Source organism: Corvus kubaryi, unplaced genomic scaffold, assembly GCF_017639235.1.
Source record: "Corvus kubaryi isolate FWS band 111438036 unplaced genomic scaffold, C.kubaryi_AGA036_p1.0 split1-37296, whole genome shotgun sequence".
NCBI classification, from domain to species: Eukaryota; Metazoa; Chordata; class Aves; order Passeriformes; family Corvidae; genus Corvus; species Corvus kubaryi.
Window position 1 is genome coordinate 12,969,670 of NW_024582075.1, and position 27,123 is coordinate 12,996,792.

General features: G+C 35.3%; 1 protein-coding gene across 4 annotated transcripts in view; it reads left to right on the top strand.

Annotated features, from left to right (window-relative positions):
* The window catches only part of TTC39B (tetratricopeptide repeat domain 39B), a 76,816-nt gene extending 49,985 nt beyond the window's left edge, over positions 1-26,831 (top strand). For 3 of the 4 annotated variants that reach the window (XM_042012680.1, XM_042012683.1, XM_042012684.1), the window contains 17 exons: positions 1,643-1,747; positions 4,133-4,264; positions 6,107-6,183; positions 7,268-7,335; positions 9,321-9,385; positions 9,550-9,655; positions 11,003-11,068; positions 12,658-12,766; positions 13,617-13,684; positions 13,772-13,831; positions 14,133-14,294; positions 15,383-15,474; positions 15,771-15,891; positions 17,825-17,936; positions 21,178-21,295; positions 22,397-22,513; positions 22,880-26,831. In XM_042012680.1, coding sequence (XP_041868614.1) covers positions 1,643-1,747; positions 4,133-4,264; positions 6,107-6,183; positions 7,268-7,335; positions 9,321-9,385; positions 9,550-9,655; positions 11,003-11,068; positions 12,658-12,766; positions 13,617-13,684; positions 13,772-13,831; positions 14,133-14,294; positions 15,383-15,474; positions 15,771-15,891; positions 17,825-17,936; positions 21,178-21,295; positions 22,397-22,513; positions 22,880-22,976 — 1,675 coding nt within the window. In that variant the 3' untranslated portion in view covers positions 22,977-26,831. Of the gene's footprint in view, positions 1-1,642; positions 1,748-4,132; positions 4,265-6,106; positions 6,184-7,267; positions 7,336-9,320; positions 9,386-9,549; positions 9,656-11,002; positions 11,069-12,657; positions 12,767-13,616; positions 13,685-13,771; positions 13,832-14,132; positions 14,295-15,382; positions 15,475-15,770; positions 15,892-17,824; positions 17,937-21,177; positions 21,296-22,396; positions 22,518-22,879 lie in introns of all 4 variants that reach the window. The other variant, XM_042012682.1, reaches the window with a different exon arrangement.
* Positions 26,832-27,123: the final 292 nt, after the last annotated feature.

Sequence of the window (27,123 nt, forward strand, 5' to 3'; positions counted from 1 at the left end):
CATAGTTGACAGAGCTCTTGGCCCACCACAAAGTTAGTAAACATGTCTGCAAGGGGGAGAGACCAAAAGGGCCGTTTGCCCTTTGTAATTTTGAAGATTCCACTCACCTTGGTATGGACCCTGGCATTTGTATGGGAAGCCACTTGGAACAGGCCACTGCTTCAGTGCTAGTCACAAATAGGTTGTAGTGTGCAAATATGAAAGAATAAAAACTCATTCTTGCTGTCTGGTAGATATGAACTTCATTTACTGGTGTTGTGGTGGTGGTGGTGTTTTATTTTGCTCCTAAAGACATCTGCTGCCAATTTGGTATTTAAAAGAAGAAAAATCCTCCCCCCCCTTTTTTTTTTTACCTTCTTGAAAAACTTTTGAAAACAACTAACCCATTCTTCCTAGCAGGAAAGGCAGAGCAAATGGAATGAGTACTCTAACTAGGCATGGATGAAGTGAAAGAGTTTCGTTAAATACAAGTGTGAAAAGAAGATATAGAAGCATGGGAACATGCAGTGGGTAGGGATGATGCGTTATTAAGGGACTAACTCAGGTCTTTGCTTGTGTACTAGAAAAAAAAATGAGCCTTTAAATCTAGCTAAAAAATACTTATTTGGCATTTTTTCACTAGCAGATGGTATTCGTAGAATTAGCTAAGAAAATTCAGTGTTTTAAAAAAACTTCTGGTCTTTATAAGTGAGCCTTTTTTTATTTTTTAACACTGTTCTTTGGAGGGTAAAAAAACCCCTGTCCAGTCATATTTTCATGTCCACCTCTTCGTTTGTTTGTTTTGTATTTGTGTTGCTGTTAGATTTAGAGCAGCTGCACTCCTCTGTTGTTCTCTTCTGAAATTCCTCCTTCAGAGTTCTTCTCCTCTGGTCAGTACTTAAATATTTATCCCATTGACCTGATCTGTTGCTTACCACTGCTTAACCTTACTTGGATAAAGCCCATTATCTAGTTTAAACCTGTTGTTTTAAAGCTGTAGAGAGATTATCTTTTGCAGATCCAGCTGTGCACATTGATGGCTGTGTAGTTCTAGCTGTACATCACTACCATGATTGTCCAGTTTGTCCCCAGTTTGGCCCATGGAATAATTTGTGAGTGCTCCTGGGTATTTCAGGCAGAACTGGCCGAAGAGTGGGTTTGTTGAGACGGCTTCTGCTTAAACAAGTGCAAGTGATTTTACTTGATGTGAATTAGGACGAACAAAAGCTTTAGGCATATATCTACAGGTTTCTGACAGGACTATTTTTAGTATACCTGTTTTCTGAATGAGTGTCTGTTTACTGCTTTTTTGGATGAAAATATTACCTTGTCACCTCTCTTGAGATTCTGATATGAGTACAGTCTGGAACAGCATTTGAACTGATGGGAAAGATTGAGAGCTTGGACACACTGATAAGTTTTGAGAATTTTTCTGGTAAGAATAGGAGGGCAAAGCCATAAACATCATTTAAATAAGCAGAGAGTGTACCTGTGTAACATAGATAAAGTGTTAAGCATATGATTTGGTTTTGAAAAGCTAAATTTTGAAAATGAAATAAACCAAAATCACTATAAAAGACCTTCTGTGTTACATAAAGTAAAGATATGTTTTTATTTCTTGTTTGTATTTACAATTTAAGTAAACTAAGAATCTGTTTTTTAGGGCATCCAAGATGGATCTCAAGTGTGCTTTGGAAGAATGTTCAATGGCACTGAACTTGTTTCTAAACAATAAGTTCTCTGAAGCGCTGGAACTACTTCGTCCATGGTGAGATTCTGTTATTTGCTGAAGTTGTTGTAAACAGATAGTATGTAGTACCTGAAGATTAATTTAAAGCCTCTGAAGATAGTAGTTTAAATTTATTCTCTTTTTTCCGAAAGCATTTCTCCATATTTGGGTTTTTTTAATTTTTTTTTTGGGTCATTAAAACCATTTCAAAAACTGTTGATGAAGCACTGAATTGTTATGTTAGAGTTTATCATTCAAGCTGTCTTTCCTCACGCAGAGGGGAAAAGCTGGGGAGCAAGACCTTGTTTAATGCATCTTTAATCAAATAATTTTTACAATGAAACTGCTTTTGACAATACAGAAAAGCTGGAACAAAGCTCCAGCTTTACTCCAAAGAATACTCTTTTTGTTGTGTTTTATATTATGTTTGAGTCTGGTGTTTATCTAAGCTCATCTTTCAATCTTCTGACTAATTCTGCTTGTTCCCATGTTGCCTTTCCTCCACTGAGAAGAAAAGCATGGCAGTGCAGATGTAGGGATAAAGAATACGGAGAGGTTCACAGGTGAAACCTGTCTTATCTGTGACTTTGTGGGGAGGCAGTCTGGGTGGCTGATCTTTACTGGGATCTGAATCCCATCCACCATTCTTCTGTCTGTGTCTGAAAGAACCACAGGATACTGAGGGATGTGTTGGCAAGAGGGATATGTAGCCTGTGTTAATAGAGGGAAGTAATATTCTTGCTCTGCAGTTAAGTGCTAGTAAAAATGAATTAAGAGTGATGTGTTGGTGTTGTGTGAGCAAGTTCAAGAACAGCTTTGAATGAAACATCAGAAGGATGACACAGCTATCAAGTGTTTGCTTTTGGTGCTGTGGAGAGCTCAGGTGAGGAATGTGGTAGGCAGGGGTATCATCTTTTAAAATTAGCTATAGTTAGACTCAAGCTCTCTTTTTGGAGCATTGTGTAGTGTTATTTGTAACAGAACAATGCTTTGAGAAGGGCCACCTGCACTTGTGTGTATGCTAAAACTATTTTTGGGTAGTATTGCAAAATAAGTTCTACATGCAAAGATTGTGCCTGAGTGTATTGCTAGATACATGCACACACATATTGCCCAAATGTTTTTTGTATATTTCATTTTGCATTGTAAAACAAAAAAACTCCCTTGTTTTGTATTAGTGTTTTTATGTACTGCAAATAATTTGTTTCAAGTGATGTTTGCTAATTAACTCTGAGATTATTTAGTACATTACAAAGGTTGACCTATCCTAGCAAAGAAACAAAAAGCTGCCTTTTAAAAGAAACAAAAAGCTGCCTTTTAAAAAAATGCAATTGTTTTACTGAAAAATAGCCTTTAATTGAAAGTTAAGTCCTTAAATAATGTAAAAATTATAGAGTGTTGATAAACCTGAGAAATAAAAACATAGCCCAAAGGTCTGTCTTTGACTCTGCTTAAGATTTCTGTCTTGCGTTTGGTAGTTGACTCCTTGATTTAGAAGGAAGAAAAGATGTTGAGGATTGATGTTGAGATGTTGAGATGATTTTATAGAGAGCTAGCAGCATATCTAGAAGATATGTTTTATCTAGAATGTATGGCTCACTCAGATGGCTTTGGTTCAGTTTGACAAAAAGGAGAGTTGGGCATTAATCTAGCAGCAGTCTGGATCTGTTGAGGGAAAGTTGCAGAGGCATCCTTCTCCAAAGTGCCGGATGGTAAAACAAGCCTAGGTCTCCACAAGATGAGACTTAAGAGGTTCAAACTGGACACTGGAAGAATATACATTACTAGTACAGTACCCAGAGAGACTGCCAAAGGAGTATGCAGTCTTCATTTTCTTGAACTTCTTGAAACTTAGGCAAAACCTGAGTTTGCCTGACATAAAGTAGGCAATAATGCTGCTGGAATTGTATGTGACCTCCGTAAGCCCTTTCCAACAATTTTTTTTGTAATGGTATAATTACATTCTGAAAGCCAAACTAATTCAGTGTAGTTTTTATGCAGACCTGAGCATGTATGTGTACTGACATTTTTATGACACAAATATAGATTTTGTCTTTGGATCACATAATAATGTTAGAAAAATGTCCTTACATTAAGTGAAAGCGTGTGAACGACTATTTATGTCAAGGCTTAACTAAATTAAAAATAGATACACCAGTGGACTGTAAATGGTATTTAATTAAGTTTACATGTTTGTGTAACCCTAGTGGGATATTTTCTGGAATTTGCTGTGACACTATCCTGTGGAGGCAGACATGCAGCATCCATTGGAAGATGATATTACTAGGTTATATTCTCATGTGTGTTACTATCCTGCTTAATTCTTCTGTCTTTTCACAAATTAATACAAGTGCCTCTGCATTTAATTTTGTATTGCAATTTGTGAAGTGTCACTTAAATACATAAGATTCATGTTTTCCCTAGGTCCAAAGATAGTATGTACCATGCACTTGGATACAGTACTGTTTTAGTTATGCAAGCTGCTATGACCTTTGAACAGCAGGATATACAGGTGGGAATTTCTACAATGAAGGAGGCTTTGCAAACCTGCCAAAGGTAAGCCCAAGCAATGACTGTTACGAGATGCTAAATCTAGTAAGCACTCTTTGTGAGGTACCCCAGCTGTCTGTATGCTTTTAAAGCAGACTCTTGTCTGTATGATAGTGGTCTAAATTTGTAAAGGTGGAGTAAGTCCCGCTACACAATTACTACTGGTGAAGATATTTTTCCACATAGTATTGTGGAAACAACAGAGTTGTTGTGTCCGGATATTAGTAGCCACTAAAGTTAATTAAATGGTTGGTTCACTGTGTAGACCTACACATAACCTGACATTACACTATTAAGCTATTGACATCTGTGAATTTTTGTTTTCCAACAATTTAAAGGACTATATTTTGAATTTTTCCTTTCAGCATGAAAACAGTCTTTTTTAAAAAGTTGTTTCCAAAGGTTGAACCAATAGTCTCATACAATTAAGCTTGTATTAATGTTTCTTATAAAAACCAAATAAATTTTTTTATTGTTGTTACAAACGTGTTTAGCTTACTTAAAATTAAAGAGCTGTTATTCACATCAGAAATTATCTGAACCGAACATTTTGCTTCTGCTCTTCCTTTGAACAGCAATGAAATAGAATAGAAAATAAAAGTTATTAGTGATCATTATTTTTTTTAATTAAAGAAACCTTAGAAAATTGATTGTGAAAGCTAAAGTGTTTAAAAAACCTCTGACAAAAATAGAAATTACTTCTGCTTTATGGGTTCTTCATCGTATTGGTTAGGCCATATTTTATCACAAATGATCTCCCAAGAAATGACTGCTAAATGTTAGATATTTAACATCATCATCTTAGCAATGGCAAAAAAAAAAAGGAAATGAGAAAACATTTTCAGATACCATCTAAGAAGAGAAAGGGTCTGCACTTCCCGCATCTTTTTTAGGTGTGCTATCAATTTGCAGTTTCATCTGAACTATGTTGTTTGGTGTGTCGGAAGATTAGATGTCCCTGTAGTCTAGACAGCCGCAATACAGGATTTCATCTCTGCAGGATACGAACTTTAATTCACAAGTACTCTGGTCTAGTCTGTCGCAAAACTCATAAAAATGCAAGAGGAAGGCAATTAAATGTTCAAAGGTGAAGAATTACCAGAACTACATGCACCTTAATTGACTGTTTTCTTGTATGCATTATGTTAACTTGTAATGTCATAATCTTGTTGTCAGGATCCCACAATTGTCAATGTGAAGAGTAGTGTAAACAAATTACAAGCTAATGCTTAGTATTTATAATCAGTGACTCCCTGGCTTACAGAGTGCATTCATTTTCTAAATGTAGAATTGTTTCTCTAGCTTCTTCATAAGGCTGAGTTGTCTGTAGTTTTTTGTCAAAACTTAATTTTTGGAATTAAACCATGTACAGTTGAGATCTCTTGGAAGTAAAGTATGTGATTGTTTTGTCATTCTGTCTGGCATAAACCACCATAAAATACTGAAGCATTTATGTTGAAAACAGTCCTCCTTATGATTTTTTCATTCTAATTCTGAGTGCAAGTTTAAGAAACAGAAAAAAGCAATTTATAAAACTTTGAAGTCCAGTTCAGGTGTCTTGCCCAGCATCAGAGACACCTCTGCAGTGAGTGGAAGTGGGGTTGAAGCTATCATACATTTAAAGTAAATTAATTGAAGTTGCAAGCATGCATTTAATGTTGGGTAGGCTTTTTAGCCTAGAGGCATGCAAGTCTTTAGACTACTGAAAGAATTTAAACAGTTGACAAATGATCATTTTGCTAAGAATCTCTGTAAATTTTGGTAGGAAATTATTAAGAATTCCAATAATTAAATTCAGGTTTGTGTTGAAATGTATGGGTTTCTTTTTGTCCATGCACATTTATTTAGATTCAGGAAAAGAAGCACAGTGGTGGAATCCTTGTCCAATCTGGTTTCTAAACAGACAGTGGATCAGTTGAGTGAAGGTAAGTGGTTTATAATAGTTAAAAAGTGAAAAAACCCTCAAAACTACCCCTACCAGTGTGTACAAATATGCTTAACTCTGTAACTTGACTAATGTCTTACAGTAATAAACATGCAAATCATGTATATAATCTTTTTTTTCCTAATTTGAATGCAAAGCTTCAGTGGAGAACTCAGCCTAATTTTTTTGGTCTCTGAGCATGCATGAATTAAGAAAGGAATGCCTTTCAAAACGCATTATAGGACTGAAGAGAAATTTCTTTTTTTTGACTTAAGACAGCTCCCAAAATTTTAAGAATCATTGATGCGAAGGAATACATCCTTGTCATTAGTTACATTGGAATCTGAATATATTAACAAGTTTTGTGCTTGTCTGTTTTGCCTTAAGGTGTTTTGGGAAATGGTATCAGTACATTGTTCATGGCTCTGAAAATGCTGATCTCCTATTTCTGATTCGGGCAGAATCAAGTATGCATTTTTTTCTAACCTGGCACAAGAATCCTCTTTAATACTTGGACACATCAAACTCACCACGTATGCACTGTACATACTGCAGCCTTGTGCATGTGGCTGGTCTTGCAGCATGGGTGCAGAGCAACTCGTGTCATGTGTGTTAAATCGAATGTACTTTAGTGCTGCATGAAGACAGAAAGTCTGCCTGGGGCTTTCAGTTTGTTGAGCATGACTGGGTGAAAACCTGTTCATAATGTCTCAGTGGATGTAGGAAAAGCCTAAACCTCAGTGAGGGTTAGCATTCGTCTACAGAAGTTTCTTGTAATACATAGAAGGAGGGCTGAAAGACTTAGTTGCTGTAGGCTATTAAGCTTGGAATCAATGAAAAGTACAGGAGACCGTCTACCAGGATTTCAAGTAGCTTTTGCCATAGACTGAGGTCAGCTCTGACAAGGTTTTGTCTGAGAAGAAGGGAAATAGAAGAATTCTCTTGGGATTTGCGACAGCAGAATTTTGCCTTTTTTTTTTTTTTTTCCCCTTGTCTTGGCAGCATTTTGTTTGTTCCATTGACCCCAAGAAGACAATATTGACAATGACTTTGCTGATAGTAAATAACTTTTCTTTCTTATATAGAGGAAATGCATGCTGAAATCTGCTATGCTGAATGCTTATTACAGAAAGCAGCTCTCACCTTCGTACAGGTAAAGGCAGTTTTTAATTCTGTGTGGCAGTGTAATGGACAGGGATTAGTTCTTGGAAAACGTAATTCCAACAATAGATGTGATATTCAAAACCAAATTTTTTGCTAGTTATTTCATGGTGATGATTGAAAGTATGGTAAATTCTGTGCTGCTCAGCAAAGTTCTCTCTTTCTTTGTGTGAATAAGCAAAGACATTATTGATATTCAGGTACCAAGGTATCACCCTAAGGTATATTGGTGTTTTATGCAAGGGGGTATGTTTAAATGATTTGCATCACATCAGACAGTGTCCAGTGCCTGTATAAAAATACGTTCAAGTATGAGGAGGTGTGTTGTTTGAAAGTGCAAGTCCTTTTTTGCACAAACGGCTAGAATGTGTCACAGCTAGCAAAACTTCAGCTGATGCACACGTGTAATTGCTGGTGCAGTCTTGCTCTCTATGCACTTTGATGTGGTGTCAGGAATAATATAGTAATGAATGATTATAAAATGGACATGCCTTAGCATTGCTGAGGTAACAGTTCAGCTCACAGAGAGATCTGGTATTTTGTACTGTCTGGTGCTGTTGATTTAGGTTGTGGTTCAGGGACTTCATGCTACAGAGTTTTCAAATTCAATTAGAAATTTGATTCCTGAAAACAGGAGTTGTTAGTCATACTTTTTTGACATATGTTTATTGTATATATAATGTTTATTGAATATATTTTAGATAATCTCTTCCAATATAAATACAAGAAAGAAGTAAAGCACATAGATACTAAGGTCAGATTAAGTTCCTTTGGCAAATATTTATGCACTACTTGATCCAGTATTTGGCCAGAAGTGTCAGGAAATAAAATTAATGGAATGTCAATCTTTCCTATAACTGGCTTTCTCCTTTACTAACCAAGTGGAAGCAACCCTCTGTATTTTTGTTGGGTGGGTGGGCTCTTTTTTAAGCATGAAAAGAATTTTGAAACAGTTATTGAAGGAGGTGAGTTAGGACTGTATAAAATAATAAAAAACCCCTTAGATGTGTATTTTCTCTAAAACCCCACCTCTGTATTGCTTTTGACTGTAATACCCCACGCTGCTGATTGCTGTCCTGCCCCATATTTTTTGTCTTTGGCTGACCATGATTCATGTTAGGATAGTGATGATAACAAAAATGTAACCACTCAGAGGGAAGTAGAATTCTTGTACTGAAACACTTGAAGTGTTTCAGACAAAACAGATGGGGTCTTCTGAAATGGCAATCCTTTTATGGAAGCCAGCATTTCCTTTGTTTGATCATTCTGAGGCGCTTTTTTTTTGGTGCTTTTTCATTTTCCACATTGCATATACTGTCCCTAAGTATTTAAATGTACATTTCTGAAATGCCAGCACATGTTCCCCTTTTGTGTGAACTCTAGGAGAAAAAATACCATCCTGTTGAACTGATACTGTCTTGCTTTTCAGGAAGTTAGTTTTGCAGACACGTACATCGTGGTTTTGTTTTGGTTTTTCTAGAGGTTAGTAAGCCCATATATTAAGTAACACATGTGCTTACTTTTGATCAGCGATGGGATTTATCTGTTTAGGGGATTCTTCAGTTTCTCTTCTGCCAGTTTCTGTAGGCTTCCTTGTGTGCGTGAGAATCGCCATTTCCAAGTGTTCTAAACAGTTCCTACAGCACCATCTGGTGGAGACCTTTCTTGGTTCATTTATATACATTGCAAATTCTGCTAAAAGGTGCTCTCTTGGACTCTCTTTTTCACCTCTCTCTTCAGTATTAAAATTTGTAACGTACACCAGAGAAATGTTTCCCTGACAACTTAGAGCAAGTGTTAACGTTAGTCTTACAGACACATCTAGTAACTGAAAAACATTTTTAGTGTTTCCAATGACCACTGACTTATAAATAAATGTAAATGTAGCTGGAAGATTTTTATGTATATGTTACGTGTAATGAACACACTATATTTATACAGTTATATTGTACATACAGTTAATTTTTTTTCTTCCAGGATGAAAATATGATCAACTTTATCAAAGGCGGCCTCAAAATTAGGACAAGTTACCAAATATACAAGTAAGATATTAGAAGACACTTAACTTCAATGTTGGTATAAGCAGTTGGAGTGGTATTAATGCACCCAAAATAGAAAGGAATATTTTTGTAGCAATCATAGTCCTTATACGTAATATAATTTCTATGTTGTGTTTCCCTTCCCGCCTTTTTTTCTCCATCGCAAGAGAATGTCATCAGGTGCTACAGATGACTCAGGGGAACAAAAGCAAAAATGAAACGTACTACCAGTTTGAAGGAGGAGTAAATCTTGGAATTGGAGCATTCAACTTGGTATGACTTTTTCCACTACAAAAAGGCCATTGGGCTAATTCTGTAGGACTGTCTTTCTTTGCATAAACAGTACTGTAACTGATTTAACATTTAGACATTTGTAAAATAGAGATATAGGCTTTGGAGGTTTTATGAAATATGAAACCAGCAGCAACTTCTGGCATGCATGTTTTCTGGGATGTTTCTACTATTTTATTCTGAACTGTTTCATTCTCTGCGAGTAACTAATGTGTGTATTTCTGAAGTGAAAAAACAGCTGCATCTACCTGTGTGTAGAAGGATTTTTTTAAGATGCTTGTGCTGTGGTTACAGAATACCTGGAGTGACTATTTAATTCTAACTCCCCCATATATCCCATTCTTTTGCTTCAGTGATGTACTCTAGATTGACATAGATAATTATAGTTAAAAGAATGAACAGTAGTTTACTAAGTTCGTGCAAAAGAAAATTGCATTTTCTTTACAATTTGCTACATTTACCTTTTCACATCTTCCATGGCAATGGTGAAAGTTGATTTCTGCCAGCATGTTAATTTCTGTATCATTCTAGGCTGGAGATGACCAATTTTGAATATGGTCAGAAGAACTCAGGTCTATCTGCACCAGACTTTAAAATTCAAACAACTGTTTTCATCAGTGCCCTGACCTCTCCTTCATGGAGTCTTTTCGGTAGGAGGCTTAACAGAAGAAGTGTTTGATGGGCAGAATGTATTAGGGTGAATGGAGCTTTCTAAAAACTGACTCTCAAGTAGACCTGCTTCTTAATGCTCATTGGAAAGGTGGTTATGGTTGTGTAGGATATAGGTGGTTTTCTGTTGTGTAGGATATAGAGGCTGCAGTTACAGAGGGAACAAAAGTGCATAAAATAGAAGGCTTAAGGATGATAGCAACAGCTGGTACTTCTAAAATCATTATGCTCACTGATCTGCTAATTCAGTGCTCACACAGGAGAAACAAGCAGAGCTTCTGTGATACTCCCAATAAAATGAAATAATGGTAAAGGAAGATGACATTTGTAGGTTGTAAGTAATACTAAAATAGATAATACTTTCATTCGAAAAGACCCACAATTTTGAAGCAATTCTGACCAGCTGAAGATAGAAACATCTGTCATTATCTAAAGAAATACAGCTGGACTCTGTCTTACATTTTTCATGCTGGATGATCATCAGAATTCAGAGCACGCACGTTTACTTTCAAGTTCTTTTGTGTTTGACTTTTTTACTAATGTGTAATAGCATTTAACATAGTAGCCGGCCTTTTTGGTTCACATTTGTAGCAATTTAACTTCTTTTTTGAAGTGTATGTGCTTTTAATTATCCTTTTTTTTTTTTTAAATGTATTTCAGATGCTGTCACTTTTACCAGGAAGGATCCTTCGACTTCTAGAATTTATTGGATTTTCTGGAAATAGGGTATTTGATTTGATACTTGTTTTTTCTAATTATTTTTTTCTCACATAAAAGATTGGATGGATTTAATGTCATATATTCCACAGTAAAAGTATAATTTCTATTGTTTATCAGTATTTTAATGTTGTTGAAAAGATAAGTAGGCTAGACGATACAGGCATAAAAGCACACATGATACCCTGCTCTTTAACAACTATGGGAAATGACCAGTTTACTTCAGAGGAGATATTTCCAATGCAATTTCCTTTCCTTTTGCTGATCCTTAAGTAGAGGATATCAGCTTTCTTTTTTAGTTGATGTAGTCAGAAATTAACGTTCCTCACACCAGTAACTGAGGGAAGAATCACAGTTCTACATTTTTCCACCTGAAATCCCAGCTCATTTCTTGGGAAAAAGAATTTCTGAATATCACGTGTCACCCTGGAATCTAGGTACATCTTTATCTCATGGATGAGAAAAGTATTTGTAACTATAGCCTTGTTTTCTAAACCTAGACTTGTTTTATAAGTATTTTACAGCTCTTCAAAAGTCTTTTTGATGCGCATAAGAAATGAAAAAACCCAAACAAAACTCATGCAAAAAAACCTAACAAAATAACCCACAGAACTGTACACAATGAAACTTCAAGTTATTAGTGCTACAGTCACCGTGTGGTCTTATTGCTGTTACCTTGTCCACAATATGGTTCTCCTTTTGTAAAATTAAACTTCAGTAGAAACTTCTTCGTTCTGTTTCTTCTTCTGAAAGACCTGGTTCATGCTGAACCTCTTCCATAATAAACATTTTTCCCTGACTAAAACACAATGAAAGCTGTAAGAAAAAGAACAAATGATTTTGAAATATCATCACAATTTTTTTGTGTGGTGCTTGAATTCTCTTATAATTCATCAAGTTGCTATGCAGTAAAACTGATCTGTTAATATTTGTTTTGAGGCAAAGTTGTGTCTGAGGAGTCACTGCTCTTGAGCAGGAAAGCTGTGAGCTTATCTCTACATCCCCAAAGAGTCAAGCTGTTGCGGGTGTAAATGGGAAAGTAAGGGAAGTCTCATGTGTTAAGAGCTGCATAAAGCTCCATGAATCTGGATCTCTATTTAGACATTGATGTATCAGCAGAGGTAATATTTTGGTCAGAACCTCAAAGTAGTGGTTGACTTGATGGAAGAGAATTGAGGATAACCAGGGTTTTCTGTGAAGGAAGACTCGTACCAACAAGTAGCACTGGAACAATTGTGAGAGTTTCCCACTGAATGTGGGTTGAAGGATGTTATTCTGAAAGGCTCATAGTCAGAAAATAATGGGGAAGGGTTGTAGACCTGTGTGTCTGCATGGTTCATGTGGTGTTCCCATTTCACCAGAGCACTGAAATGCATGTGTGATTTTATTAAGAGTTAGATTAGCCTTCTCCTTCCTGAGTGCTATTAGCTGTGACGGAAATGTTTTGGTAGAGGGTTGTGTTGGATTTGAGATAATAAATACTGCATTATGAAATACTTACATCTGAAACGAAAACTGAATTTTGGTTAGCCGGAAAAAATTCATAGTAACTCTGTATACTCATAGTTAATTCTGCATGTGTTTGTGATATTCCTTAGGAGTTGGGCCTCTGCCAACTACGGGAAGGCGCATCTGGCAGCAGTTTGAGGGCCATTCTGTGTACTTTCACCCTGTTGGTTTATCATACTTACGTCTCCTTAATCCTTGGTGAGACCCACTGTGTAGCTTTTCAGTCATGCTACACCTTATAATAGATACTGTGATTTATTTCTATAACTGAATTTCAAAATTGTGGCCAAATAGGAGTTTGCTGTATACTTAATTATGATCTGAAATTAATATCCATGACAAAGCTATGTCTGCAGAAACAGTGAGGGTAGATAGCATTATACCAACATCTTGCTTGATTTGCGGGGCTGTCTCAATATGTGATAGCAAAATATTGCAAAACAGTATTAAGTTCAGAAAAGTCATTATCCATAAATTAACATCAGATATTGTGAAAACTATCTCCAGAAAAAAGCCTATACACCCAGAATTAATTGCTTTTGCCATTTAGAGCTAAAAGTCATAATTAATTCTGTATGCTTCTTTGCCATGTATTTTCACATTCTTTAATTTTTAAGTATTTCAGTCCTTGTCCCTCAGGCTCATCAGGAAATTAAGGAGAACTTCATTTTTTCCAGTATCACTTGTATTTCATTACTGAGTTCAAAATTAGGAGAAGAGGCAGCTGAGGAATGTTTTCCTAGCTTGCTAAAGCAATTAAAGGGATTTAAATTTATAACTAGGATCTATAATGGAACAGCTTAAAGAATATTCCTATAATTCTAGTCTGTTTCTGCTTACAGACATTTAGTATCTTAAAAGGACTTAGTGTCTTTGGGAAAAGAATTTAGTTTTATAGAAACACAAAATGATGAAGTCATTCTGCTTTCACATAAAAGCCATCATCCATTGATCTATCAAAGTCATAATAGGATTTGAAAACAAAATCTTAATCTGTGAAACTTGGGGGTTTTTAAGTACATTGAGGTTGGTTTGTTATGTTTTCTAGGTACAGGGGAAGCCAACCTTCAGGAAGCAGACAGTCTCCTTGAACCCTACCTCCAGAAATTTCCAAATGTGCGTATTTTCAATAAATTTTGTAACAGAAATGTACTTCCCTAAGCTCAAAATCCTAACTGGTTCTTTTTCTCATCTCCTTTCAAGGGTTCCATTATTCTATTTTATGCTGCCAGAATAGATATACTGAAAGGAAATTTTGAAAAGGTAAATCAGTTTTTTCTTTCTAAGGTTTTTGTTTATTGTTCAGCCTGAGGGGGAAAAACAATTAATTAATCTAAGAATCAGTTGGACTGCTAACTATGCTGTTATCCCTATTCACATTCATTGTCAATGTTGATTCCAGCCCTCTCTCTTAAGTGAGACTGAAAGGAAAGTTTATCTCATTTTACTTGTCAGGTGTTCTCCACCTGGGTGCTAGGTAAGAATTTGCTCTGTAATTAGACATGGCTCTCACATGGAGCTGTAATTGAGCCAGTTTTCATCATTCTTCCTTAACTACTCATAGGCGCAGTTGAGGTTCCAAGACTGCATAGCAGCCCAGCAAGAGTGGAAACAGATTCATCATCTCTGTTACTGGGAACTGATGTGGTGCTACACCTTCCAGCAGGACTGGCTTCAAGCATATCGGTATGCAGACCTGCTCAGCAAAGAGAGCAGGTGGTCTAAGGTAAATGGGCAGGTGGACATTGTTGTGATATACCAGTGGTCTACAGTTAAAGTTACTTTTCAGTTTGCACAATGAGTGTAATTCTTGCCTTCTTGAGAAACTCACAAGCAAAGTCTCAATGGCACCAAAATGTTTTAACTGGGTGGTTAAGGATGAACTTTTCTTTCATACTTTGAAGCAGCAGAACCGTAAGCAACAATGCTTTGGCCCCTCCAAAAATGGAGATACTTACCTGAGCTGAGACAAAGAGGAGGGATAGAAAAACTGTAAACTTGTCTCTCAGGTCAAGTTCTGGCACTCACTAGTAAAACTTGGCTGAAGAAACGGTGTTAGTTGTTTATAAACAGACGCACCTACTCAGCAGATGCTTAGTGAGACAATATGAGATGACTGCTGGGGACAGGGTCTCACAAGAAAAGCTGGGTCATCAGATAACCTTTTCCTTGTAAAAATGTTTTTCAAAAGTATGAACCAAGCACAATGTGTCAATAATTTTTTATGCACTATTATTGCCTGTTCCTACCTAGATTGCTGTTTTATTCTGCTTAATGAAAAAGGGTTATAACATCTAATTCTTGGCAAAAGAGGAAGAGAATAGTATATTCAACATGAAGTGCAAATGTCTTGAATACCATAATGGATAGAAGAGAGTTCTTCTTTTTTTCCTCTGCAAAACCTGGTTTTTGAACTCTCCTTGAATCAGTACTCAGATATTTCCGTCTGTTTTTTTCAAGCATGTCTCTACATGTAATAGATCATATAATAACAGTAATGGACTTCGGAACAGTTAGGTCATTTAACCTCATCTCTTTAAGAGTGGTTTGCATAATAAATTCTCCTGTTCTTTGCAGGAGGCACCTTTAACTTTCTGACTAACTAACTAAAAATATTAGTAAATACATTGAAAATAAAATTACAGCATAAACTGTGTGACAAAGGGAATGCTAAACTTTTGTAGTTCTACCTGCCTGAGAATTCCTAGAAACACTTTGCTGCAGCATTTGGAGTGTGAGATTTGAGTCTTTAGTGTATTGATTGAACACAGCAAATTAGATGTGGTAATATGTTGTTTTTTCTTTTTGAAATAGGCAATATATGTATTCCAGAAGGCAGCAATTCTGTGTATGCTTTCAGAGGATGATTTGAAGAGGACTGGTGAGGACGTAGTGTCTTTATTCAGGTAAACTTTTATAAAGCAGCTGGATGTGCACTCTTTTTCCCCCCCTGTATTTGTCTTGCGTGACTTAACTTCCTGCTTATAACTATAAACGTTTCAGTTTTTCCCTTTGCTTTTAGCATTAGACTATTTAAAATACTGCTTTTATCAGCAAAGATATATCCTACAGCTCTGGTCTGTATGGTGTAAAACAATTTTAAGATGATATATTTCAGAGGCAAACAGTAAATCTTGCTAACTGAAATGAGATTAAAAAAAACCAATAAACAACTTATGTTTTCCGTTTTCCCTTCTTGTAGGCAAGTGGATGGTCTAAAACAGAGAATTGCAGGAAAATCTATCCCAACTGAGAAGTTTGCAGTAAGGAAAGCTCGACGCTATGCATGTCCTCAACCAGTGAAGCTGATACTACCTGTCTTGGTATTTGTTCTTGCTTTGTTTTCATCCTTTTGAAACAGAAAACAAATCAGTATACTTCATTATACAGGGGAGGAATAATATTGTTAGGTATTATGTGTCTGCATTTTTGAAGTTTTTTTTGAAGAAGTACTGCATTCATGCAATGCGATTTTTATGAAAAGTATTAGGGGCTGGATCAGGGGCTGGTAGTAACCAACTAAGTAGCAGTCCGAAACAAGTGCCAGATTTTTCACATGAAAAGTTCAGTCATACAGAAACCTGCATTCATTTTCTTTAGGTTGGCATGATTTTAATCCTTGTCTTCTAGACTCATTAGGAAGTTATGAAGTACTTCAGTATTTTTGCTCTTCTGATAAAAATGAAGAGTGGTGGTTGGTTTTGGTTGTAGTATTTTTCCTTCCTCATATTAAGTCTGAGTAAAACATGCAGAAGTTAAAGATACTTTATGAATGCTATTCTTATTTCCCATATTTTAACTTAAGTGGCATTAGTATTGCAGTCTGTTTATATGTGGACAGCAATGATACTTTTCATATGTGTATGCTAAAATCTTTGTACATGCATAATTTACCAACAACTGTACATGAAAAACCTAATTCGAGAAGGAATTTCTTATGTTAAAGCCCATCGATATATTAAGAGGAGTACAAAGAAAATTAGTCTACCAGTTCTAAAATTTATTCTATATTAAATTGCATGTAGAGGACTAAGTAAAAGTTATCTTGGGCTTGTACAGCAGAGTGCTTGTAAGCTGTGAGTATATACGTTTGGTCTTGCTGTCAAATCCAGTATCTTTTAATTTAAGAATTTTTTTCATTATGGATTAAGCACAACCGAACATAGCGTATGGTTTATTTCAGTATGTATAAGTTAGAAAAGACTGCAGAATTGAAACAAATCTAGCATGATGTAGTTGGTGTTAATAACACTATTTCAGATTTTGAGAGAGCCAGATTTTTTCTCCTGCAAACCCACATATTTACAATACAAATGGAAGTGGAAATATTGCAACAATGTATTGTATCAGCTTCAGAATGACATTAGGCTTCATATTTCAGAGGTGTAATTACAATTACAATGCAACAAATGATGCTTTAGTTTGTGATGACTGAGTAAAGATCTTGTCAAAGCTCCTTGTTGGGTAGCTTTAAATCTCATTCTCCTTAAGTTTTACCACGTGATAATGTATCAAAACAAGCATATTGCTTACTGTTGTGCTGAGGCATCTGGGAAGATTTGTTTCCGGGATTTGCCTTGAGTTTTTTCCAACAAGATTTTGTAGAAACTGTAGTAAAATCATATGTTGGATGTGCCTACTGGAATCACATTTTTACCCAGAAAGTTGTATCTACTTCCAGTTTTGCTCTGTATGGAAGGTAATGGTCTATAGATTAGAGCATCTATATACATATAAACACAAGAGTGTGTTTTTGTGTGCATACTTATGTAAGTATACTGTATATACAAGCACACACTCAAATGCACACCAAATTTAACTATCATCCTATAGAAAGAAACTACTTTTAGCTCTTTCTCTAGTTCATGTGGCAGAGGCCACAAGTTGAACCTAAACCACCCAGTTTTGCTGATGTGTTATGTGGGTCATGGTAAACTGTCATGTGATAAAATCTGTTCAGTTTAATTTTTGAAGATCTGTGAAAGTACATGATAGTATGATCCATTAAAAAGGTTCAGAACATTCAAAACTTGGAAACCCAGGTTAACTTTGCCAACACACGTTCAACGTAATTTTTCCTTTCCTATTCATAAACATTTTGTATTGTTTAAAACAAACTTTTGTAGTATTTTTATGTACTCAAAATGTTCCACAACAGCCTTTTCAGAGACACTCTTTAGTTAAATATTTATGCAATTTCATGAGTTTTTCCTACCAATTTTTTCTTCAGGGTTGTTTTTTTTTTTTTTTGGTCAGGAAATGATGTATGTCTGGAATGGATTTGCAGTTGTGGGCAAAAGAGCGGACCTCACTGAAAACTTACTGGTAACAATTGAAAAAGAAGAAACTGCTCTACAAAATGAAACTAGTAAGTGATCAATTAAGGTGGAATTAATAATCTTGTAAGAAATGCTGACATTTTGCTATGCTTCTGTCTTCTGATACTCTGCAAATTGAGTGTTGACTTTGACAATGTGCTAATTAAGTCCAAGTATGGAAATTTTGAACATGAAAGTTAGGAGTGGTTCTTCAGTATGTTCTTTATGCAGATCAATTGATGCTGCAGACGAATACAGAAAACTCAAGGACATGAGGTTATTAGTTACAGAACATGACTGGTCTAGCTTAGTTTTTCTTGTCTTTGGGAGTGTTCTTGGACCATGATCTGCTAATGACTAAAATGTCTGAAAAATACTTTTTCTAAACCAATTTATATCACACTTAACTTTATTACAGAGGACACATGCAGTGTAGACTATGACTTAGTATAAAAGATATAATAAAGTGCTATGCATGAATGAGTCTGGTTTTTTGTTTTACTTTCTGGCAAAATGAAACGTTTGCTAGTTGTAAAATAAACTATACTTAAAAAATGAACTTTGACCATGGTTTTGCATCTTGGGGTAATGTTTAGAGGATCAGCACATAACTTACTCCTAAAAGAATTTAAATTCCATTACTGCAACTGGTTTACTGCACAAGTCCTTGATTTTATCAGATTTTATCAGGTGGGTGCTGTCACCTGTTGTGAATTTTTTGGTAGAATCCTCTTTGGAGTTTTTCTAGAATAAATACTATCATTTTGCATGTGAAAGTTTTTAAATGATAATTCACTAAAAATAATTTCTGTTGAACCCAGATTTTAGTCGCACTTATCAACAATTTAGCAACTTAGTTTTACCAATGGTTAAAACAGCAATTCTGAAATGTAAGATATATCTAAATATGATTTACAGTGTAAATTGAGGCAATACATAAGAAATTTTATAAGGACATGCAAGAAATATATAATGGTCAAATCTGGATGGTATAAGAAACCAAATTAGAGTAACTTGCATGCCATGTTTGAGTTGGGTCCCTTTATTTTTTGTGGTGCTTTTCACTTTTCTGCAGAATCGCTAGTGTGCCTCTTAAATCTCAAATGTTTTCTTTTTTTGTTCTTGTAATGTTAAAGCAAAACTGTAGTGATATGCAAGATACTTGCAAATAAAGTAATTCCCATGAGCCCCTCAGGGAGGGTTCTGGCAGAACCTGTTGGAAATCCAGTGCTGTATTATGCAGAGGTTTGTACTGGAAGTGCTCATCAGTTGTAACAGTGAAGTAAATTTCCTGTCAAATCCCTAAGAAGATGTACAAGGTACCAAAATAAAAGCAACAGAAATAAAACCACTGTGTTTTTCTTATGGAAATTCATTGTTTGCAAACAGAAGGTAGTCTGGAAGTGTATATACTTTCTGTGTCTTTTTTTAGTAATAACTTCAGTCAAATGTAATTTTATTCTGGACTTCATATATGTGATCTTGATCTGCTTTTAAAGGTATGGAATCAGAGAAAATAAAGACTCTGATTACCAGAGTTGCTGCTGAATCCCTAAGAAAAAGTGATTAAGGCTGCTAGCAGAGTATGACAAGGTTACAATAGAATTTTAAGAGACAGTTTTTAGTAGTAGTAGCATCAAAGGATTGCTAAGATGCTGTAAAAAAAGGGTGTTGATTATACACTAAGGTCACTTAGGAATTGAGACTTCCTAGAACTGTTTTTATTTCATTTGTTTCAAGTGAATAGGCACAGCTTGGAATCTCTCAAGGATTGAAAGCAATTTTATGTTGTATGGAGCTGAAAATAGAGATGGCAGAAGGTACAAATGAAAGACTTTAGAGATGGGGGTTTTTTGGTTTGGTTTGGTTTTTTTCCACAGGATTTCTGGGAAACTTACTTTTTCAGTTTTTTTATTTCCAAGACATAAAAAAAGAATATGTAACTTCAAGAAAAATTCACTTTTTGTGTGTTTTTTAATCCTGGTAATGATACTTCAGAGCACTGCAGCTGTAAAGATGGTTCTCCCACATTTATTGCAAGGTTGTCTGTGTTAAATTGGCCTGTATGTTTGTTGTCATTTAGTGTTAATGTTTTGGCATAATAGCTTTTATTCTTTTGGGAAATAACAGGGAGATACTAGTTGAAGTTGTTAAAGACTGACGAGCCCTTACTGACATCAGTGCATGCCCCCGTAATTTCAGTGAATGAGTCCTTCAGGAGACAGTCACAGAATCCAATAGCTCAGCCTAACAAACAGGCTGGAGAGAATGCAAAGTACTCATGCGCTGCACTTGTGCTCTCACTAAAAGCGCAGTCTGTCAGTTACAATCTATCAAGACTTTCTGGGTTTAAACACAGGCAGAAATAAGGCTGAACGTAGTGGCAAAGCACTTTGCTGAATCCTAAAATGCATTAGTCTTGCATGTTTCAGAACTGTTTACATAGGATTTCTTTGGCAGACTATTAAGCAAAAAATGAACGTGACCTTAGAGAGCTGGCAATTAGTTGTAAACAACATGATCTGAAGGGAGAGTGTTTTGCTTCCTGAATTGTTAATGTATGTGGTGCCATCTGTCTATCCATATGTTTCCTTTCCTTTCTTTTCCTTCCTTGTACCCAGCAAATGCTACAAACTAGGGGAACAAAAAAGGATCACACTTGCTAAGTAAATTTTGAATTGATTCAAACACCCTCGTTCATCTGATATCTTCAGTCTTATTGAACATAGAACTTCATTCAATTTTTCAAAAGTTATACACTACTACTGAGGCTTCTTAAACACTGGAGATGATAGAATTACTAATAAACATGGTTTCTTGAATATGTACTGCAAAATGATGCTTCTGAGGAGCTTTCTAAGATAGAGGTGTAGTGTGGTTTTGTGTGGTTCTTTTATGTTACTGGTACTACTGGAGGTCTGCCTGTCTGTAACAGGGGAAGCTATTAAGATAATGCAATGGTTTCTGTCTCACTCTAGTTTTAGCTGTTGTGAGTAAGAAATCTTTAGTTAATGACAGTTTATGCCTGTTTGTTGAATGTTTCAATTTCTTATTTCTGCTTTGCCTGTCTTTTAAGAGAAAGGTAAGGATGTCATGGACGCATCTTCTTTAGTAGACAGTATTTTAAATCCTGCCTGAAGGTTATGTACATTTTGAGATATAGAACATGAGAAACAAGGTCCTGAGTCTGAATACATACTCCCTCCATACATACTGAATACATACTGAAAATCTAGTTTTCCTTTTCATGATGTCTTCAAATTGTTTGACGTATCTCGCTTTTACTGTTAGATCACAATGAATACTATGTGGATGATGTGTGCATGTTGCAGCTACTAAAAGGCCTCTGCCTGAAACACTTGGGAAGACTCATGCAAGCTGAATTATGTTTCAGTAAAGTAATTCAAAGGTAAAAAAAATAACAGAAATGGATTTTATAGCTTTTGGTAACATTTCTGATACTCCTGTTGTACCTGTCATGTTAGAATTTTGAATAATTAAGCATCCTGTTAAGGAGCTGGAATTAAATTACCTCTGAAAGTAGTTAGAGAACCAGAAAACTTTGCTTGTATTTTTCTGTAGCAATTTAACACTTAATATAGCTTTATATATGTGGTGGTGTTTTAGACTAAATAAATCGAACTGTCAGGTAACATATACAAATACATTTGGAATTGTATTTGCAGAGCTATCTGTAGGTAAGGACAATTCACTTAGGTTTCCTGTTTGTTTGGTTTTTTTAAATTCAGTATTTAGTACTTCAGTAGTTCATGCTTCCCCATGTAGATGAGAAGTTGTTACATGTTTCAAAGAGTTGTTTTTCCTGTTTTATGGATTTATCAAATATTTCAGGTGTCAGATCTATACCAGCTGTAATAGCTTTTCTATATAAAACATGAGTCAGGTACTGGTTGTAGTTGAAAACTTCTTGGGAGTTTCTAAGTATTTGGGCTGAAGAAGCATTTTTACATGTGCAAGTTTTCTAACAAGTGATTTAGAAAAATTAATAAATAATAGAATTTGTTATTGAGAATTATGTGTGTTTTAATCCTCTTGCCGTCTTGTTTTCTCTTGCTGTTTCTAAGATCCCATGGGAGTTTAGTCAAGCACTTTGCAAGTTGCAGGGCAGAGGGGGTTGATTGGTTGCAAGTTAAAGGAACACTATTTCTGAAAAATCTTTTTCCAAAGGTAGTTGGCAACTAGCAGGCTTTTACAGCTGAGATATTAAAAAAAATCTAAAGACAACGGTTCTTCATAAAGTGCATGGGTGAAAGGAATAGTCTTCTGAATTGAATACCTACGTTTTGTTCAGCTTTATTTTCTACTTGTCTAGGGCTGCTACAGTGCTTTAAGACTATTTATTTATGTGTACAGAGTTAACCAATAAAAAAGGTTCCAGAGTGGTTTTCTGGCTATGTGCTGTTACAGGCAGTGATTGCTTTTAAAAGTTAACTGGTCACTTGAGACACGGTTGTAAGTAACCATTTCTGTATTTTTTCTGGTTTTCTAGTGAGAAGCAAATAAAATATGACAGCTACTTGGTGCCATTCACCTTGTATGAATTGGGTCTTCTGTACAAACAACAGGATGAGAGAGAAAAAGCAATAAGATACATAGAAACTGCAAAGTAAGTGGATTTTTTTTTTTAATGACCTTGTAAATTAAGTGTAGCTGGGTATTTGTAGCAATGAAAGCACATGTTTTCTTCTTGAGCTTCCTTGCAAAATACAAGTAGTTATAAATCTGTGTTCTTGATTTGGAGAACTTTTCTAATATAGTTGAATTGAAGACATGGGTTCAGTTTATCAGGACATTTAATTTTAGTACTGGTCTAAATCTTCTTTGCTCAGTTTGTGGTGTAGCTTTAAATGTCTCATAACTCATCTGTCTGTCAATCTGTTGAAGGAATGAAGACTGTTATCTTGTGAACATATGCAGTAGAAACAATCCAGTCCAAACATCCTTTTCTTAAAATAAGTTGTCTGTTTTGCAGAAACAACTACAAGGAATACTCCATGGAGTCCAGGTTGCACTTCAGAATTCATGCAGCACTTGACAGCTTGAAGGTGTCACCTGCTTCAACACCTTGAATGAGGAGGGATGCTTTTCATGCATCAATAAATAGCCTACACAATCTTTTTGCAATCTTTTTTTAATCATAGAGAAGAACATAATGATTGTTTTCTGTCACTTCTGATTTTATGTATGTCATTATTTTAGACTTTTTCTGTATAGCACCTATACTGTATCTACGTGCTGTTTTAAAGAAGACCTTGTTTTTTGTTTGATAAAAATAATTTAATATTTTACTTGAATGGGGGATATTTTTTTAAAAAAAGGTGATGGTGCAATAAAATTTAATGAAAACACTTTTTTTTATATGAGAACAGATGCTGGTTATGCAGTGGAACTGGTGATAATTTCTGCATTTTTTGAAAGTTTGATTTTCTGCAGTACACTTGAGACTTTATTGCCTCTGGAACAAAAATGCAATGTCTGCAGATAACCTTACCCACATTTGGCATACCATACTCTAAAATTTGTGTTCCAGAGGAAAGAATTAGTCATCTTTGATTTAATTTCATTTTGGGAACAAAATGAACCTAACTGAAGTGCAATATTTTTGCTCTGTCAGATGAAGCTAAGCAGGGCTACAGTTATAATGTCTTTGCAGGTCTGTTTGATTCCAAAGAAGTGCTTACGGGGGATATTTTTCAGTTGTAGAAAAGCAGAGCTACAAAGGACATTATGTCCTTGTTCTAAAGTAGAATCAGCAGTCTTAAGTTGATCCTGACAGATTTATTTAACCTGTTTAAAAAAAAAAGCTTGCACTGAGAACATTCACATTGGAACTTACACAGGATGTCTTTCCCAGTGAGAAAGCACTGGGAAATTTTGCCTGGTGTCTCCCCCAAATAATTCTTGGCACAACGGAAACTGATTGTTTCCCATCTTCCCTGTCATGGATCTGGAGAAAGGATTGTTCTTTTCCTTTTTGAAGCAATCATTTAATCGTAGACTAGCACCCTAGTTGGTATTCTCTGTTCTTGGATCCTAACCAAAGTAAATAGAAAATTGGGAGATTTATGTATTTTCCTAATAACGAGAATAATTCATATTAAGGGAAGTTGATTGTGCATTGAAAAGTGAATCCACTTTTAAATTTGCAGTTAAGAAAATGTGCATATTCTAGTCTAATTTCTACCAAAAATATGCAGTAAAATTGGGATACTTATAAGTGCACGCATTTTTCTTTTCATGCTTATATGCAAACAAAGGTATCAAATTGCATTTCCCATTTCTTTAGATACACAGATTCTAGCTGTCTCTTCTTAAGAATAGATTTGATTTTTATATAAGTATGCACCAAATAACTCTTCTTTCACTAGCTATTGCAAAACTTGCCATTTCCATTTTTTATCAATGCCAGTATGTTTACTTCTGCACAGTAAATTCACAGTACCTGTGCTCATGTATGTGATTCGCTGCCCTTAACTACCACCCAAGCAAAATCAGGACAAAAGAAATGGGTGAAAAATGTGTCCTCAGTAAATGAGTAACTGAAGTTTCTAATTGAACAGTCAGTATAATCTAAATGCTATAGCAATTCTTCTCAGGTTACTGAGAACACAGCTTTCTTCTATGACTTATAAATAACAGGGTCATTTAATTGCTTATAATTCTGTAATACAGTGGTATATTTACAGGAGAAGTAAGAGTTTAAAAATATTAGCTAAATAAACATAACAGGTTTAAAATGGAAACCTCATCCAAAGTCTGTTTTTCTTTGTTGGTTTGGATTTCTGCGTATTGTAAATGTGTAACTAAGTTACTGTATAAAATTATATACATGTAGGTTTGAAGCTTAGATACCTGAGACACTGAATTACTGATAAAATAAGCATGTTTATTTTCAAATATATTCAATTGACTGTAGCTAAACTTCAAAACAGAGATTAGCATATGTTGCCAACAGACTTCTCTAAAGATTTGCCCATTTATATATAAAATCTGATTGTAAACTGTAGTGAGCATAAACTCATATATTTTCAGAAAATACTTTTAATGCATCTGTGGGCATTATGTGTTCCGTTTAGGATTATTTTGGTTTAATCTGATTATTGGATTGGGGTCTGCTTCATTTTCCTGTGGAAGGTGATGTCAACAATTGCCAGTGAAACTTCTGTCATTTGTGTTCCAAATAGTATTTGCTCTAGAAGAGTTAAAACTGGGACTACAGACTCTCAGAATGGAGCATGATGTAGTCTCTGATCTCTTGTTTTTGTGGGAAGTATCTTACAGCTAATATTTGATGGGTGATTTGAGATAGAAATCAAAATTAGCAAAAAATGAGCAATGATATTCCTTAGAAACTTAATTTTTCAAAGTTTAGGACAAAGCTGCAAGTAGCAGTGTACTTTTTGCCACGGGTGATGTTACTGACTGAAGAGAGAGTAAAAAGAACTGTTTCCTTCAGTTCAGCTTTCCATAGGCAATTTTAGTTCCCTGTGTATGTTATACTTTGTTCTTTTGGATCAGCCTTTTTGCACTCATGCAGAGAACAGGCTGATTGGCACAAATTTGCAATACCCTCTGTAGTGTTTTGGGGACTCAATATTAAGTAGTGTTTAGAGCTTGTCTCCTTTCTGTGCTGCTGTTTTGTTTTTGCTAGAAGGATTGATCAGGATTCCTAGCTTTAAGCTTTATTCTGGACATTTTTTTCCAAGTTGTTAATGGTGGAAATATAAATGTGTGGGAGTGATTTGTAACCCTTCAGTTAAGGTAGGTCTCCACAGAGCTGCAAGAGATGCTTAGTTTTCCAAATGCTGCAGAAAAGTGCATGTCTCCCTGACACAATGCATCAGTGATGCAGTACTATTTAGTACATTATGTCTGAGTTAAGTGTTCTGTCTAGGGGTTCAGACAAAGGGTCTGTGGCTTTTATTATTTTTTTTTAATCTGCTGTATACTGTACTGGGCCTTAAATACAGTCTGATTTAGTCTTAACTGCTGTTTATAATATTCACCTCACATGCTCATCCTCCATGGGAATTTTGAATATTGTGCTTTGAATATTTTGAATATTATACTTTGAAACTAAGCAAAGCTGATAATATACCTATGATGCTATACCCTCTCTTGATAATAGTAGGAATTATAATATATACAAGGGCAAATTTAATTTGTTAGTTTAAGCAATCAAGGCTAAGATTACAGTTACGCTATTACAAAAGGTCGTTTAGTTCTTTCTGATAATAGATGTGTATTTTTTTTAAGGCAAGCAATAAAAAATTAGCCTGGTTATAGGACAAAGCTTCTCTTTGATTAAGAATTACCTACTTAGAAACTTACAGAAAATTTCTTGTCTGTGCATATCAACCAAATGTTTAATCTGTTGAAAGATTGTTGTACCATGGTTTATAAGTCTTTATTCATCAGTTTTTAATAGAGATTGAAAGCAAATATATGTTGAAAGAAAGCTGTTGCAAGATTGTTACGTATCTGTTCTAATGCACATGGGTAGCAGCTGTATGTAGCACTTTATGGCCAGAGAAATGTACAATAATCTGATCTTGTTATGTTTCTGAAACACCTTGCAAAGTAATGTGTAAAACAAGTAATTTCTTGTAACAAATTCAGCTTAGACTTTGCAATTATTTTACTACTAATCTTAATGTTTCATGTCTTTTGTTTCTGTGTATTCTTATACTGCCTAGTTCAACAAAGAATGTTTATATTTGCTCTGGTGCTGCAGTTTTTTTGCTTCTGATCTACTGAGATTTGCACATTTTTATTTGGTATTTGATGAGTAAACAGTGAGGGCAGAAAAACAGAAAATGAGGAATGAAGTATGTTCTGGCTTAAAGAGCATGTAGAAATGTTCATTGTGATGCACTGGAATGGATGTTCACTTCAGAGGAATAAATCATGTACGCTTGTGCTACCGAGTGCTGACTTTGGCACTGTATTCCAGTTGTACATCAAGAACCTTCAGCTGAGATTTACCAAAGCATTATCATCAAAAAAGGCCTGATCTCTAGTTTGAACATGCTACCTTGGGCATAGAGCTCTTATACAACCTATCCAGACTGAGAGGTTGTACGAAGCTGTCAAGATCTATTGAGTGAATAGAGGGTCTTTTGAATGTAGATAGCAAATATAAAATAAGCTACAGGGGTTTTTTTCTTTGCTTGGGGGATTTTTGTTGTGCTGCTGGTGTTTGGAGATTTTTTTAAT